Source organism: Lolium rigidum, chromosome 6 (assembly GCF_022539505.1).
Source record: "Lolium rigidum isolate FL_2022 chromosome 6, APGP_CSIRO_Lrig_0.1, whole genome shotgun sequence".
NCBI lineage: Eukaryota > Viridiplantae > Streptophyta > Magnoliopsida > Poales > Poaceae > Lolium > Lolium rigidum.
This window is the reverse complement of record NC_061513.1, coordinates 83,586,814-83,604,726: the sequence shown is the minus strand read 5'-3', so window position 1 is coordinate 83,604,726 and position 17,913 is coordinate 83,586,814. Positions and strand designations below refer to the sequence as shown.

At 47.6% G+C, this 17,913-nt stretch overlaps 1 protein-coding gene across 2 annotated transcripts; it reads left to right on the top strand.

Annotated features, from left to right (window-relative positions):
- Window positions 1–3,582: 3,582 nt before the first annotated feature.
- On the top strand, window positions 3,583–9,625 carry LOC124660999. 2 transcript variants are annotated; one of them, XM_047198857.1, is made up of 7 exons: window positions 3,583–3,997; window positions 6,125–6,265; window positions 6,358–6,723; window positions 7,294–7,539; window positions 7,852–7,944; window positions 8,601–8,801; window positions 9,067–9,625. In XM_047198857.1, exons 1-7 carry the CDS (start codon window positions 3,596–3,598, stop codon window positions 9,280–9,282), a joined length of 1,665 nt encoding a protein of 554 aa, XP_047054813.1. In that variant the 5' UTR covers window positions 3,583–3,595; the 3' UTR covers window positions 9,283–9,625. The 2 variants fall into 2 exon arrangements, with proteins under 2 accessions (XP_047054813.1, XP_047054814.1); XM_047198858.1 differs by lacking the exon at window positions 3,583–3,997 and adding an exon at window positions 4,951–5,310.
- The last annotated feature ends 8,288 nt before the right edge of the window (window positions 9,626–17,913 follow it).

Below are 17,913 nucleotides of genomic sequence, written 5' to 3'. Positions count from 1 at the left end.
CACATTAGTTCTTTATTGTAAGTGCGCGCATATTGGATGTAGATTCAAGTTCATCTGGACATTGTGGATATGGTGTTGCTCAATTCGGGCATTGTCAATATCTGCATGTCTGATTTGTGCTCTGCCTAAATTGGAAAATGCACTAATTGTGCATGATCTCTGCATGGTCTATAGTAGATGTACTTGTGCATTTCCCGAATTGAACAATGCAATATATTTGTGTTGCATTTGTTCTAGTACGTGTACTGCATTTACGCGCATTGCATTGGCATGATCTAGTTGTGCATTGGCCATCTGGTTGTAATATTTTTTTTGTCTTTGTCTATCTACCGGCAATGTCATTAAGTTGGACTACAAAATGTTGGGAGGGACTAGCATCCTTCACTGGGTACCAGGACTTGCTCTCCTTGAACCGCTGGACAAAGGCGCTGAAGCCGATGATGTCGGGAAGGGTTCATGAAGCGTTAGTGCCATCGCACACCATGGCCATCAGTCCAAACTAGGGCACATCCCTAGTCCATGATTCCTCAGCGTTGCTATGTCCAAGGGTGTCAATGATTTACACATGCTTGTCGTTCCTCCAGGGCCGAGGGAGTACATCAAAAATCCCACTGCCCCGCAACACGTGGTTGTGTCCACCTGCCGATGGTCCGACAAGTGGGTGCAAGTCACCTAACACGGTGGCCAGATGGTTATGGGGAGAAACTGGCCAGATACTGTCCACAACTATGATCTCCAGTACAACGATTTCGTGGAGTTCAAGATTTAGTGCTTCGTCCTCAATATGACAATCTACAAGGCCAATACTTCCACTGCCAGCCCTGACCACGGCTAGGCGGCATCTGTCGATGATGCTTGCTTGTTTAAGCTTGTATGTATGTGGTAGTGTAGTCTACTCAACTTGTGTCTGAATGTGCGCCACTTTTGATCAGGGGTTAAACCCTTGGTGTTCCAGGGGCATGGGATGCTCCCGATGACGATGCCTTTTGGTGAGGAGTGTTAGTTGATTGTTGTATACGTTAACTTTCTAAGTGCAGTTGTCATGGACGTAAGTACAAACCTATATCTACTAATATGAATTGCAATTGTTAGGCTATGTGGGTGGTATATGACTGTATTTCGGTGGTAAATTCACCATATTTAAAGTAGGTAACCATATCAGAGATTTGCACATAACCAATCACTTTAATTTTCCTCTTGCGCTAAGTTAAACCACATATGCGGAAAAAACAAACAAACAAATAACTTGTTGAATTTGCACCAAACCACATTGTGAGCATCCAATCGAAATGTAAGAACGTACCAAAGTCACTTTCCACTCATGATGCATCTCACGGGCCAAAAACGAAGAAAAAAAATCCATGCAAGCAACCAAACAGAACCTAAGATGCACCATGTGTCAAAAATGAATAGAATAACATTTTATTGGGAGAGAAGCAAAGTTCAATGTATATGGTCATCCTTTAAAAAAATCAGGAGCCATTCTCATTCTAGATGACCAGATCCTAGCGGAACAACACAAGTTAATATGGCCCACAGTGTTAAGGCCCTAAATAAGTAGATTCTTTGCCCATCAAAGGCCTATTAGCACATGAACTCATAAAGTTCTCAAAACCAACTCAGAAACCTATGAATCTTTACGCGAACAAAATAGGAGAAGTACCACTAGTAAAAGAAAAACCTTTGCGAAAGCCCGCTGGTGCAGCGCAGAGCTCTCTTGTGTTGACACATGTTGCACGTAGAGTGTTCCCCTCGAGCATACTTCCACGCTAGGTGTACTTCCATGCGCAAACGTAGCTTTGCAGTGCAACACGTAGGTATACTTCCAAATGCAACATAAACTCAGGCCCGGTACTGAGGTTTCAGGGCCCGGAGTGAAGCTAAAAGTCTGGGTCCTTAATAGAAATATATCAGTAATTAATATATGTATTATGTGTGTAAATGGTCAACACTTGAAATACATCATAAAATAATTTAATATCAGACAATTTATACACATTGTGTTAAAAAATTATTCAAATATATCATTTTTTATCAATTATCGTACAAAGTCCCGTTGAAACCGTGACGTGAGCTCTTCTATCTCGGCTTCTCGCCTCTAGTGGCCGCATGACGGACAACAATGGGCCACACTGTCTAGCCCTTGTGAAGGGAAGTACACAAGGGGCACACAATAATCGAGAATTGGATTCTTCCCTAGCCATGGTCTTACAAGTCTATTTCTTTGAGTTTTTGTCAAATGAAAATTTTGCGATCTGGTAGACTGGTACCATATGAGTGTGACCCATCTGCACTCATTGCACTAGGTTAGGTTGTTCCCGTTTATTGCATGGTACGTGTCCGCCTTAGGCAATCACAAGAGCAATCAACATATATAAGAACCCTCGGAAGAAATAAGCGCTCAGTTAAAATTGTGCATCTCTGATTGCCCCGCCCCCTTAAATTAATTCTCTCATTATAACTAAAAAAGGTTAAACGGCCCAGGCAAACTCAAGGAAAAAGGGCCCAAATCTTGGCCCAATAAGAAGCAAGTGAATATAACGTTTTGTCATTCCTTTCCTTTTAACTTACGAGACTATGGAGTAGCTCTACAGGCGTTTCCACATGACCCTCTCAGCTCTCCCGACTGCATATACAACAATCAAATGGGCCCCCATGATTTCGGGGGCTCGGGGCGGCCGCCCCTCCCCCCCTAGGGTCGGCCCTGAACTCACAAGTACTCCAAAGTACAATTATAACGAAGTACGAAAGTATAAAGTACAAAACGGAAGTACATAGTATACTAAAAAATTGAGTGTAAAAGTAGAAACTGTAGTGAAACCGAAACACAAAGTACACTAGTCAAAATATGCTGTAAAGACTGAGTGTAAGAATACAAAGTGCACAAACTACAGGTAACCTAGACAAATGATTCTCAAGATAATTTGTTTTGGAAACTGGTATCTTGGAATAAAAAACCCTTATGTCTCCATCTCTCTCATCCTCCACGTTGTTTTGTCGCACGCAGAAACCACTTGCCCTTAATTGTTTTTTGCATGTTGAGGCCATGAGCCATTTCATAGAGTAACCAAGGTTGGTCTTCTTCTTATAAGTTTCGAAATTAGAGCCATGACAAAGCTACCTCCAATTCTCCATTTTAATAAATAAGACTATATTACTTTTAAAAGTCAAACCATATAAAGTTTGACCAAATTTTTACAAAGAAAATATCAACACACAAAATACAAAATTAATATCATTACATAAGCCATATTCATTATTAATCGGAATGGAGGGAGGAGGGGTATTCTAGACAAAGCCCTTCGAGCATCTTCAAGTTTGACCTGCAAGAGCATTTTACAAATAAATTGGCATCTTCACAGTTATCCACGAACCTAGAGTAACCAAAGAGTATAAAATACCTGCAAGCTTTTTTTACTACACGGTGAAACCCTCCTCCAAGGCCCACGACGACCACACAATTCACCAAAGCATTTGCGTACCAAACACCACCTGCTGTCCTCTTTCACCGCGCTGGCCATTCTTGACACGGAAGTGCACGGGGCAATACATAAATCGATCTTCTCCCCAACTCGCCCCCGAACCGCAAACCACCATGGCGAACTCCACCAAGCTCCTCGCCGTCGCGGCGCTGCTCGCGACGGCCTCGCTCGGCGCCGTGCTGCTCTCCTCCACCGGCACAGACGGTATCGGCGGCGTCCCGTGGGTCGGCGCGAGCAGCAGCAGCAGCATCTTCACCACCCTGCCGTTCAGCCCCATGGACGTGCTGCCCCTCCTGCCGCGGCGCGTCTCCATGGCGGCGCTCCGCGCGCTCCGCGGCGCGTCGGACATCTTCCCGGTGTTCGTGGGCGCGGCGACGGCCGTGCCGGCGGCGGACGCGGCGGCGGGCAGCGGGGTGGTGGGGTGGAAGGGCGCCTGCTTCTACGAGAACGAGGCGTGGCTCGAGTTCAACAACGACTCCGGCACCGCCTACGGCGGCGGCACCGTCCACATCAAGGTACGGCTCACTCTCCGCGAACACGAACTGCGATGCAGAGAAGATCGATTGCTGCCTTGTTTTTTGCAAGTTGCATTTGGTCAATACTACTGTAGATCATGAGCTTGAGGACGCGAATATCTTGAGCATCGGGAATAAGAAATTTTGTTTTTGTTTTTTTCCGGACTAGAACCAAGATTGCGCGAGACGATCTAGTACGACTTATTCTTTATTTTATCTTCCGGCGTGATTGCGAGTAAATGCGGCGCAGCCGCGAGAGGGACACGCGCACCGGACGTGTCAAGTTCGGTGTCTTGTACGAGTCGACACGTGGCGCCATTTTCTATTTGTTTATGTGCAAACCAGATATACCCTAGAATATGCCGAAAATACAAGTGGTATACCAACAATGCAAAACCACTTGCTCGTACATCATCAAATATTCAAATATGTTCAAATCTACTCGTGGTGCGCGCGTGTCCCTCTCGTGGGCACACCGCATTCACTCGCGCGCAGCTCACAACTCTTCATTTATCTTCCCACGTGATCACAACAGAAATTGTCCATCCTCCAGTTATTATCCCTTTTCTTTAGTCACCTAAATTTTTGTCTTACGCATAAACATCCAAACATCTAAGCTAGCAGTATATGCTAAAACAGTAAAACTGCATATTCTAGATTCCTTTTGATGAAAGTTGAGTATTGTGATTCACGAAATTCCTAATCCAATGGGCTTATTAACCGCATTTTAATTCTCGAACGATCGCTGTTACTACCTCGATCAATCGAAGGGGGCACAACAAGCCACAAGCAACACGCAAGTCAAACTGGAGATTGGAGCAACAAACAAGGAACCGCTACAAACAAGCAACCTTCCTAAAATTGATTTCCTCCTCGGAGTTTCCCCTCTCAACAACACCATCTGAAATTTCCATCCATTGCGGCCCAACCCTAGGCAGGCCCCCGCCCGCGCCATGGGAGGCTCCAGGCTCAAGCTCCTCCTCCTCCCCCTCGTCGTCCTCCTCCTCGGCGCGCTCCTCTTCGCCGCCTCCCGCGGCGGCCTGCTCCTCCGCGTGCCGGTCCTCCCCGGCGACCTCCTCCCGCTCCTGCCCTGGTCGGTGGCGCAGCCGCTGCTCCGCCGCCTCGCGCTGCGGGGCCCCGCAGACCTCCTGCCGGCCTTCGTCGGCGCCGCGCGCGTGCCGGGGACCGGCGGCGACGAGGCCGGAGCCGCCGAGTGGAAGGGCGCATGTTTCTACGAGAACAAGGCCTGGATGGAGTTCCACGAGAGCAACGGCACCGACGGGGGACTCGGAGGCGGCACCGTCCATCTCGAGGTGAACGCCGGTGCGAGCCCCACCTCGTGTCGCTTCTCGTTATCTTATTATACGTTTGGGTTGGACTCCATAGTACAACGGCCTTCTCGTACTAGTGTGAGGTAATCGGGAGCTTTGGCGAATTGGTTTAATCTGTTACCCATTGATCAAATTTGCCATCATAAGTCCCACATGGATGCGCTTAAGGTTGGTTTTATCTTTTCAGATAAGGTTCTAAATTTGCATGCAGCTGTAACCTGTAACTGGGGGGGTCCACGAGTGGTTCAAACTATTATCCTGATTAACTTGAGGATTCAATGTATTTATCCTATCAAGTCAGGAGATGCTAGAGTATGCGTTCAGTATGTACAAGTACTATATGCAATTAGTATGTTTAACTACTTTCCTGGGTAAATTCCATACTAGAGCAACTTGAAGACATGGTTTCAAATAAGGAAAGCTTTCCGCTTCTGTGTTCTCATATATAAGATTATGCCATAAGGATGGATGTGGAAAATCAGACTTGCGTGTTGAGACATGTGGTATCATGCTTCTCACCGGCCAAAACTTATCTGCCATATTATGTTTGTTATCTTGTTGCTTTGCTATTGGATTGAAGGCGGTATTCAGTTGTTATTCTGAGGCTGTGGCTGCACAGTATAAGCCATTTGCTTAATTTTGTATGATTTTAGATTAAAATGCTGAATACTTCCCTGAGTACAATTCACACTGCCTTTGTAGTTGATGCTCCTGTGAAGTTTATCTTCTCCTTCCTTCATGCAAATGTCTTCCATGTCTTGTCACTAATCCTGAAACTTACCTTTCTTTTCCTTAGACAAGTCAAGCACATAGCTGGACTTGCATGGACCTGTATGTCTTTGCAACACCGTACCGTGTTACATGGGATTACTACTTTCTGGGCCGTGAGCATACCCTTGAAATCACAGAATGGGAAAGCAAGGCCGAGTATGAATATGTAAGTACTATCTCGTAGCTGCTGCTTGTTCTGTTTGCAACTGACATGTGCCATTGTTGATACATCTTTGCTTTTCTGTTATCTCAAAATAGGTGAAACATAATGGAGTGTCCATCTTCCTCATGCCGTCAGGAACAATTGGGACACTCAGAGCACTTTGGGATGTTTTCCCTCTTTTCACAAATACTGGATGGGGCGAGAATTCAAATCTTGCCTTTCTCAAGAAGCATATGGGCGCGAACTTCGAGGAGCGGCCACAACCATGGGTTTCAGAATTAAATGTGGATGACATCCACTCTGGAGATTTTCTGGTTTTGTCGAAGATTCGAGGACGCTGGGGTGGTTTTGAAACCCTGGAGAAGTGGGTTACTGGAGCTTATGCAGGCCACACTGCAGTTTGCCTGAGGGACTCTGAGGGAAAGCTGTGGGTTGGGGAATCTGGTCATGAAAATGAGGAGGTACCTGTCCTTAAAAATCCATTTATTTATTTTGTACTTATTTACTATGCCAATAGAAGACGATAAATGTATAAGGACTGAAACAAGCAGAGAAGCTCCAATCTAACTACTCACAGCAGCATGGTAAAAAGACACTTGTAAATAATAGATTTTTATTTGTTTGATTAACTACTTACTGAGTATAGTTTGGTCAAAATGATATCCATTTTTTTTCTTTCTGGGTAGAAAGATGAGAAGTGAAAACAGCTATATGCCTGCAATTTGTTAGCTATTTTATTGAATAGTTTGACATCCTGTATAATTTGTATACCACTGGAAAATTGTTTTTGTGTTGTTATCGATGGCTATAAGTATAGTTATGTGCAAGCGATGTCTGATATAATGTTTCCGTTGATTGTACGGATGACTCATAAAGGAAATATTGCTGCCAGGTTCTAATCATATGTAGATGTTCTGCTTGGGTTACAAACCATGTACTGCTAGAGTCAATTTATATTTCGGTGTTCCTTGACATTTAATGTATCAGTTCCAGTCATGCATGGTTCCAGTGTAACAAATGGTCCTCTGCAGGGAGAAGATATTATTGCTATCTTACCATGGGAGGAGTGGTGGGACTTTGAAGTGTCAACGGATGATTCGAATCCTCAGATTGCATTGCTTCCGTTACGTCCAGATTTGCGCGCAAAGTTTAATGAGACAGCAGCTTGGAATTATGCAAAACAAATGAATGGGAAGCCTTATGGGTATCACAATTTGATTTTCAGTTGGATTGATACTATAAGTGATAACTACCCCCCGCCATTGGATGCTCATGTGGTAAGATTCTGTCTATAATATTTTCAAGAGCATTTTACTAATGTCTATTTTATCATTAGATATATGTATTATCGGCTTTTGTTTGGTAAGCTCATACATTTGGTAATGAATATGATCATATGGCACAGATTCAGACATTAATTTCTGAGTTCAGAGCAAATACAGCTCTAAATCTTAGAAAAATATTTTCATGTCAATAAATTGTAGTGTCATATTTATCGCAGTTTAAACATTATATGTACGAGGTTGGACTATGGATGTTTGCACGATTTATTTGCTACTACAGTAACTTAAATCTAATGATTACCCTAGGTTGCATCTGTTATGACTGTGTGGAACAAGCTTCAACCAGACTATGCTGCCAATATGTGGACAGAAGCCCTTAACAAACGACTAGGAACTGAGGTATGTTTTACTTTATCATTGACTTCCAACACATTTTCTTTGTTTTTGTAGTAATTCCTTTTTAGTTAGGTTACTTCATGGTGTTCTTCACTTGCCCCCTATTCGGCTAGTTGATTTACCATTGTGCTGTGATACGCACTGGTCAAACCATAATCCTGCTGAACGGACGCAGTAGTAAACCTTGGATATTTGGCGTTCACTTTGGACCTTCAAGATTGAGCAATGTTGTCCCATTCAAAGGCAGGTGATATCAGTTCAGCAGCTTAGGTTCTGAAATGGAGCCCTGCTTAAAAAAATGAATGCTGATTGATTTACATTCCCAGCTCTTTTTAGGAAAACTTCACGTGTAGGAGTCTCCCATTCAGTCAACCGTACCTTGTGTTGTAACCTACTGTCTGAACAAAAGGGGTATAAGTGAAAGAGTCTGCTAAATGGTTCTCTCTAGGTAGGGGGTCTTTTCTGTGGTACTATACCGAGGACTACTATTAGACTTGAGAGATACGGTTGATGGTGCTTAATTTGTTTTACATAACTGTAATAGTTTCACCTTTTGCTTTGTGCATTGTTTACACAACTAATCATTGTTCCTACGGTTTTCTTGTGCTAAATATCCTTCTTTCTTCCACATAGTCTTGTAATGAAACCACTTCTTTCAGGGTCTTGATCTACCTGAAATCATAGTCGAATCAGAGAAACGTGGGATGACATTTGACAAGTTGCTGACAGTTCCCGAGAAAGATGATTGGGTTTACAATGATGGCCAGTCAGCATCTTGCGTGGCCTACGTCCTCATGATGTACAAGGAGGCTGGACTCTTTGATCCACTTTCCAGTTCTATAGAAGTCACGGAGTTCACAGTGAGTACTGCTGAACTTGTATGCCTAAGTTCGATCTTTTATGAATTTATAGGTGATGACATTAGTGCAACTAGTCCGGTAAAAGTGCTGGTATTGTTCTCAGTAAAAACTTGCTCTCTGGAAGGTCAGCCTACCAGTAGACTGCATTGCGCTTTTCTGGCAGTACCAAAAGATTTAGATTGTTTAATAATCATTTACTTCAACATTGCTTACAGCCATCTTTTGGTATGAATATATGACCAGTGAAATACATATCTCCTTGCAGATAAAAGATGCTTACGTCCTGAACTTTTTCGAGGCCAACACAACACGGCTTCCGGCGTGGTGCAACAAAGACGACACTGTTAAACTCCCTTTTTGCCAGATCAAGGGAAGGTATCGAATGGAGCTGCCAGGATACAACACCATGGAACCATACGCTCACATGAATGAACGATGCGCCTCACTGCCTCCGGATTACCTGAGGACAAAGGACTGCTGAGCAGTACTATTTAACCTTACGGCCAGCAATTTGGTTTCTACTTCCTTTTAGTCAGTACTTAAGCTGTACATATAACGGTAGGTTTTGGAATGTTTCTCTTTGAGACACACAGCGTGCAGCAAGGTACGCCAACTTCCTCGAATAAGGAAGACCATGGTGGCACAAACGTACAGTTTAGGCAATACTATGCATCTGGTGCGCTATAGCTTTAGGGATCTCAAAACATTCATAGTTCCTTTTGGAACTAGATATACTTTCACAAAAATGTATGTGCTTTGTTGTATGCTAATCATAAATGGATAAAACCCTATATAAAGTACTACGAAGTACTAGTGCTATCTGATTTTAGTTGTGCTGTACGGCTCCTATGTTATGAGCAGTGGCCGAATTGAGCGTGCATGTTAAATTGTTGGCTGCCATTTTTCGTCATAACTGATGGAGTAAATAACATCTGATGAACAACGTGATGGTGTTGAGCCAAGCTGGATTTGAGTCATACGACGTATACTGAGAAAGATGTTCTCTTCTGCAGCTATTGTAGCGACCTTGAAAAGTTTTATTGGCGAGCATGTAGCTGTACAGTTGGGCAGTTCAAGTGCCGGCCAGTAAACTTACACTGCCAGCGTGTGGGCAATGTGCTGACACTGAACTTATTGGCACACCGCGATGGACCCCATAATGAAGGCGGCGAGGGTGCGCCCGAGAAAAAAGTGATTAACCACCCAGCTGGCATTATATACAAAACTGTGATTTTCCTGCAGCTTTGGAGGCCTAAGTTCAAGGGACTGGAAAGGGAAGGGCTCGTCTGGATGGAGCGCGAGCTACGGGAGCTGTACGCCTCCATAAAACCAAGAAGCTGAAGAATTGAGGGGCGGCCAAGGACCAAAGGCGACATCTCCCTGCCGTGGTGCCTGCTAGTGACCTTCCTTTTATCTCTAGACTTTATTAGTTCGTGTTGCCTCACCTTGGCTAAGCTGTATACCGCAGCATGTATGACTTCGCTATGTTTGAACTCGTGTGTGATCCTGAGCTTTATTAAGTTAAAGTCGGGCAATAAAGTTGCCTTTTATCTAAAAAAGGGTGCGCCCGAGCACGTCCCATAACGGCCTGATGAGGCTGTCGAGATTGTGAAGTTCTTCGTTCCGGCACGTGGTGAAGAAATCGGCCCACCATGGACCACGTAGGATCCACGCTGCGCCCGGATCCCATGGACCCACCGGTCCATTCTAGGCGTGGGTGCCGAAAGGATGCCATTGACGCCCATCTTCTAGCCGCCGCTGCTAGGCAGACGCATAACCAACGACACCGGATAACGCGCCTCGTACAATGACCATGCCGTAGCGACGGTGAGGTTACGCCCAAAGCCGTCCGCGGTGAGGATGTTTCGGACTTTCGGTGGCTGCTCGACATTTGTTACTCTAGGAGGTGGGCGCGTTGTAGGGTTTTGACGGGGCGGCGAGAGATGGAGAACAACGAGAGCGACGACGGGATGGGGATGCCTTTTATTATGGCGGAGGCGGGTGAAAATATGGGAGGGGACGGTGGTGCACATTAACGCCGGTGCGCATGGCCACGCCATGCGCGACGAGACGCTTCGCTGCCCGCATATTGGAACCTGCACGAGGTAGGCGATGAGTTAAACTAGCGTAGCTAAACCCTTGCGTCGCTGACGCGACAGATCCACCACTCGCTGCAACTGCAATCCACCACTCGCTGCAACGTGCAACCATCTATATGTAGCAGAGACGAGCTAGAGGCACCGGACACTATATTGAACCATGCGGAAACTAAATGGGCTTTGGGCCGGGCGCGTGGCTGGACGCGGTAAACTGTCCGGCACGACTGAAATTCATTTGGGGATGCTTTGAGTGAACATCCGATTAGAGATGACAATGGTGTAATCCGATATATGTTGGTTAGTTAGTACCTACCTAGAACGTGCCCAACTAGAGTCCTTGGCCGGCGCTACGGTTCACTATCAATCAGATACGCATCGCGCTAGTCGAACACTCGAACTAAAGTACTACTATATGGCAAGCAAGCCAGACGCTTTTTGACAGTAACTGTCGCGCCCCGCGCCCGTGGCGGATTGCAGGCCGCGCTTACCTCGTGTCGTTGTGGCCCGTACGCTAGCTACTTCGATCGTTTTCCTTCTACTGATCCAGGGTTGAAAGACCAAACTGACGTTTCTGACAACGTGGAAGAACACGCACGCAAGTATACGTTCGTACGGTTCCTATTTGAACTTCCTCGCCTGATGGTGAGGCCATTCTCGATTCGCAACTGACGGCAACGTGCGCAACGGAGGCGGGTGAATGAATATGGCACGATTAATTCACCGATGCTCAGCAAACGGTAGTAGTTTGAATGGCTGTGGAAGCTGCCGGATGAGGAAGTTGTGGAAATACTAATTCGGAGTTTCCTGATAGCAGCGGGCAGCGGCTATGAAATAACCACCATCGTTAAGACTACTCATAGTGTAAGTACTCAGCAAATTTGTTTACATGGCATTGAGTTAAGAGGGAAGGGGAGGATAGATTAATTGAACATTTTCCATAATTAAATTGCATCAACAAACATCTTGGCACGTGAGGTCCCGGGACGGGAGGTCCTTGTAAAACCCATCTAGGGTTTCATCCTCTTCGGTGACGACGCTGCTGGTCCGTTCCCTCTCATTTGGCTTGGGACCTTGGAGGCGTGGCGTACCACAGCCCCTCGCCGGTGGGAGGGTTCTCGTTCTTTGTAAAATATCAACGGTGGACGTTCGTCGTTTTATGTACCAATCTTGTCCAGGTGCTCCAATGTGGTCATCGTCAACCACCTCTCCGAAGCAATACCCGGTAGCATCTGTCGCAACAATACCACGACATCGTCTTAAACCACCTGTGATCTCTATTTTTTTTCAAACTTTGGTTAAAATCTGAAGTGAAAAATTCAAACTACGTAGTAAATCAAAATATCTGTTAGATGTATATATATGTACATTATAGTTTCCTCATATGTTAGGGGGCTTCATGCATATTTGCACATGTACATGTACTATATATTGTGGCCTTTAGCCTCCTAGTAATACAACAAGCATATTGCCCTAACATGGTATCAGAGCAAAATTTGGTCCTCTAGTTTTCTTTTTTCGGCCGACGTTGCTTGTTCCGTTTCGTTGCCGCTCCTCCGCCCGGCCGCCCGCCGTCTCCCTTCTCCGGCTGCCCGCCATCTCCCTGCCTCGGCCGGCTGCTCCTCTCCCTGCCCCGGCCGCTCCTCTCCCTGCCCCGGCCGCCCGCTGGCTCTCCCTGCCCTGGCCGTTCTCTGCCGCCCCACCGTCCGTCGCCGGCCTGCCCGCCCACCGCCCGCCGCTGCCTCCCCGGCCGCCCGTCCGGCCTGCTGCCCCGCCTCCGTTTTCTTCCATCGAGTCCCGCAGTAACTCGCTCGGCCAAATCGTTCGATCTGATCTTAAAAAAAGCGAAAAAAGAGACATGTCTTCCTCTTCGGGCTATGTTGCGATTCCTCGCTGCCCGGTGATCTTCGATGGCGCGAATTGTCCTGATTTCGCTGCCTTCATGCGCATGCACATGCGCGGTCTTTGTCTTTGGGGTGTGCTTTCTAGCGAGGTCTCCCGATTACTCGACTCTTCGTTTATTTGGTTGTGTTTGCTATGTCCTTCTCCCTCCTCGCGAACGCACCAAGCTGATCGCTCAGTCTGTTGAGTGTGTTTTTCTCGGATACAGTGATGAGCATAAGGGCTATCGTTGTTGGGACCCTGTTGGTCGTCGGATACGCATCTGTCGTGACGTCACGTTTGATGAGACGCGTCTTTTCTATCCTCGCCCCACCTCGGGTACTTACCCGGTGGATGATATCTCTTTTCTTCTTTTTCCGGATACACCCCCTGTTGTTCCTTCTCCTCCTCCTCCTAGTTCTGATGCGCCTCCTTCGGCTTCGGCGTCATCCTCTCCTCCGTCTAGTTTCCCTAGTACTCCCCGTTCTCCGGCTTCGGATCCTTCCGATGCTATTCCTTCTTCCTCTTCTTCTGATGAGTCTTCTTCTGCCGATGAGCTCCCTCCTTCCCGGCCTGTTCGTCAGCGTCGTCCTCCAGCCCGTTACTCTCCTAGTCAGTATGATCTCTCTGTCGTTTCTGAGCCGACTTCTTATCGGGATGCCGAGCGTCATCCTGAATGGCAGCTTGCCATGGCTGAGGAGATTGTTGCGCTTGAGCACACTGGCACCTGGGACCTTGTTTCTCCCCCTTCTGGTGTTCGTCCTATCACATGTAAGTGGGTCTATAAAATTAAGACCCGCTCTGATGGATCTCTTGAGCGCTATAAAGCGCGTCTTGTGGCTCGTGGCTTTCAGCAGGAGCACGGCCGTGACTATGATGAGACTTTTGCCCATGTGGCTCATATGACCACCGTGCGTACTCTTCTTGTTGTTGCTTCTGTTCGGCGCTGGTCTGTGTCCCAGCTTGATGTTCAGAACGCTTTTCTTAATGAAGAGTTGAGTGAGGAGGTTTACATGCAGCCTCTTCCTGGGTATTCTGTTCCCGATGAGATGGTCTGTCGTCTTCGACGTTCTCTCTATGGTCTCAAACAGGCCCCTCGTGCCTGGTTTGAGCGTTTTGCCTCCGTGGTGACTGCTGCTGGTTTCTCTCCTAGTTTTCATGATCCAGCACTTTTCGTTCACACTTCTTCTCGTGGACGCACTCTTCTTCTTCTCTATGTTGATGATATGATCATTACTGGTGATGATCCTGAGTATATTGCATTTGTCAAGGCTCGTCTTCGAGATCAGTTTCTTATGACTGATCTTGGTCATCTTCGCTATTTTCTTGGCATTGAGGTTTCTTCCACTTCTGATGGCTTTTCTATCTCTCAGGAAAAGTATATTCAGGTCTTGGTGATGAGCGCACGGTTGATACTCCTATGGAGCTTAATGTTAAGCTTCGTCCTACTGATGGTGATCCTCTTCCTGATCCCACTCGTTATCGCCATCTTGTTGGGAGTCTTGTTTATCTTGCTGTCACTCGTCCTGATATTTCTTATCCTGTTCATATTCTGAGTCAGTTTGTCTCAGCTCCTACCACTATTCACTACAGTCATCTCCTCCGTGTTCTTCGTTATCTTCGTGGCACGATCACTCGTCGCATTTTCTTTCCCCGTTCCAGTTCTCTCCAGCTCCAGTGCTACTCGAATGCTACGTGGGCGAGTGATCCTACAGATCGTCGTTCACTTTCTGCTTACTGTGTGTTTCTTGGTGGTTCGCTTGTTGCTTGGAAGACGAAGAAACAGGTAGCAGTTTCACGTTCGAGTGTTGAGGCTGAGTTGCGGGCTATGGCTTTGTTGATTGCTGAGGTGACCTGGTTACGGTGGTTGCTTGCAGATTTTGAGGTCTCTGTTATGACACCCACTCCACTTTTGTCTGACAATACATGTGCTATCAGTATTGCACGTGATCCGGTCAAGCATGAGCTGACCAAGCATATTGGTGTTGATGCTTTTTATACACGTGCTCAGGTGCAGGATGAGGTTGTTGCGGTTCATTATGTGCCTTCAGATTTGCAGTTGGCGGATTTCTTTACGAAGGCACAGACTCGAGCGCAGCATGACTTCTTACTCTCCAAACTTAGTGTTGTGGATCCACCATGAGTTTGAGGGGGGTGTTAGATGTATATATTTGTATATTGTAGTTTCCCAATATGTTAGGGGGCTTCCTGCATATTTGCACCTGTACATGTACTAAATATTGTGGCCTTTGGCCCCTTGGTAATACAACAAGCATATTGCCCTAACAATATCCACCCTTACTATTATGTCATATATTCACGTCGTTTGCTAGAACCATTGAGAGTTTTGAATGTTCTTTACAAGTTTTGGTCAAATATAGCAAGTCTTTGCTCGGCTCTGCTGAACTAGATAAACGGCTCGCATCGTCTTTGTTAGATTATATGTTTCGGTTAAGTTAGACTTGTAACACAAGCTAGGGTTTTAGGCTTAGTCGGTTGGCTCTACTATTTATATCCCTTGTACCCCAAACAGTTTTGTATCAATTGTGAGACATAATACAATCTTACATGGTATCAGACTAATCGATCCTGACCTATGGCGCCGCCGCCTAAGCCGCCGCCGCCGCCACCTGGTTACTTCGACCAGCAAGCCAAGGCCGCCGCCGCCGCCGAGGCCTCGGCCTCTTCTACCCATCCCACGGCTACTCCTCTCTCCTACCAGACACCATAGCCGATGTCACCCCCTTCATACCTATTACTTTAGATCTTGCCCAACACAACTACTACCATTGGCGCCACCTCTTTGAGGTTCACCTCGGGCGCTGCAACCTCCGTCATCACATCGCCGCCGACGCTGCCCCTCGTCCTGACGACGCTCGCTGGATCACAGATGATCTCGCCATCATCCAATGGATCTACACACGCGTGTCCACGGAGATTTTCAATCTCGTTTTCCGTGAGGCCGCCACCGCCGCCGCCCTCTGGGCGTCCCTGCGCCGGCTCTTCCAGGACAACGCTGACGCCCGGATCAACAACCTCCACTCCGCGATCCGCAACACCCCTCAGGGGGACTCCTCGCTCAGCGTCTACTGTCAGCGCATCCAGACGATGGCGGATGAGCTCCGCGAACTAGGCGATCCTATGCCCGATCGCCGGCTTATCAACATCCTTCTCCAAGGGCTCGGCGACCGGTTCAAGACTCAAGCGGCCATGATTCCCTTCATGCAGCCTCGCCCTTCCTTCAAGGAGATCCGGTCCCTGCTGCGAACGCCGATGATGACCTCACACGGCGGGAGGCGCGGCCTCACGCCTTCGCCGCCCCCACCCGGCCGCCCCTGCTGCCTACTCCCGCACCGGCAGGCCCGACGAGCCAGCCCACTGCCGCGGCAGGACCCCCGGTACCGTTTCCAGCCTCGGCCGGGCAGCCTCCTCTCGGGCTGGCGTCCCAGCCCCAACTACAAGGGCAAGAATCCGATGTACCGGCCGCCGCGATCTGCCACTCCTCCAGCCGCCTCGACGCCCGCGCCGGCACCCGCCGCTCCTCCCGCTTGGCGCCCGCCACCGGCGGTACCGACGCCCGCGCCGCGCCTCGCCGCGCCGCCTACCTCGGCGCCCTCCTCATGATCCCTGGACCGGCATGGTTCAGGCTTGGTCCATGCCCTGGGCGGCCCCCTCTCCGATCGGCGCTCCTCCAGCTTACACGGGTGCCTGGGCGCCGGGTCTTCGCCCCCACACTGGTTCCCCTGGACTCCTCGGCCAGCGTGCCCCGCCGAACGCCTACCACGCCGCCCCGGCCTACTACGACGGGGGGATGCCATACATGCCATATCAGCACCCCCATATGTTTCAGCCTTCGCCTGTCCTCATGCCGCCTGCTCCAACTGCCCCGCTGCATCAACCGAACTCCGCTCCTTCACCGAGCTGGGACCAATCTGCGTTCTTGCAGGCCATGAACAACTTTGCTGCCCAGGGAAACTCAGGTATGGACTGGATTTTCGATTCCGGTGCTTCTAGTCACATGTCCGCTTCTAGTAATATGCTTGTCAAATTTTTCCACCACACCACTTTCATCCATAGTCCTAGGAAACGGCACTACTATACCTATATATTGCACCGGCCAAACCACCATACCTACACCCACCAAACAACTCCTCCTACGTGATGTCCTTATTGCACCCGCGCTAATCAAAAACTTAATTTCTGTTCGTCAGTTCACACGTGACAATCTTGTTTCTATGGAATTTGATCCATTTGGTTTATCTGTGAAGGACTACCAGACCAAAGCGGAGATCGCTCGGTTCAATAGCTCCGGCGACCTCTACACTCTCCATGGCGCCGCCACCCACGACCCACCCACCTCCATGGCGGCGTCCGTTGACCTCTGGCATCACCGTCTCGGCCACCCCCACCACGCTACCTTGTCTTCTATACTTAGCGAATTTTCAATAAATTGTAATAAGGATAGTCATAATACCTCCATGTGTCCCTCTTGTAAGCAAGGAAAACATGTTCGCTTGCCCTTTAGTTCCTCTACTACTGTTAGTACCTTTCCTTTTGAACTTTTGCACTGCGATTTATGGACATCTCCCCATACTAGTGTCTCTGGCTTTAAATATTATCTAGTCGTTCTAGACGACTTCACACACTTTGTCTGGACTTTTCCTTTACGCAACAAATCAGACGTACACACCATTTTCCTAAACTTTCAAAAATATGTCGCCACACACTTCTTTCTTCCCACTAAATTTATCCAATGTGACAACGGCAAAGAATTTGATAACTTTCAAAACCGAAACTTCTTTCTTCAACATGGCATTCTTCTCCGATTTTCATGCCCATACACTTCACCTCAAAACGGCAAGGCAGAACGCTCGCTTCGCACAATAAACGACATCATTCGCACCCTTTTAATCCACTTCTCAATGCCACCAAAATTCTGGGCCGAAGCCTTACGCACAGCCACCTACTTACTTAACATCCGGCCTCACAAGTCCAATACAAACTCTACACCATTCTACTCTCTTTATCTTAGTCATCCCAACTACTCTGCACTTCGCGTCTTTGGCTGTCTTTGTTTTCCAAACACTGCCGCCATCTCCACCAACAAACTATCACCTCGCTCCATTCCCTGTGTC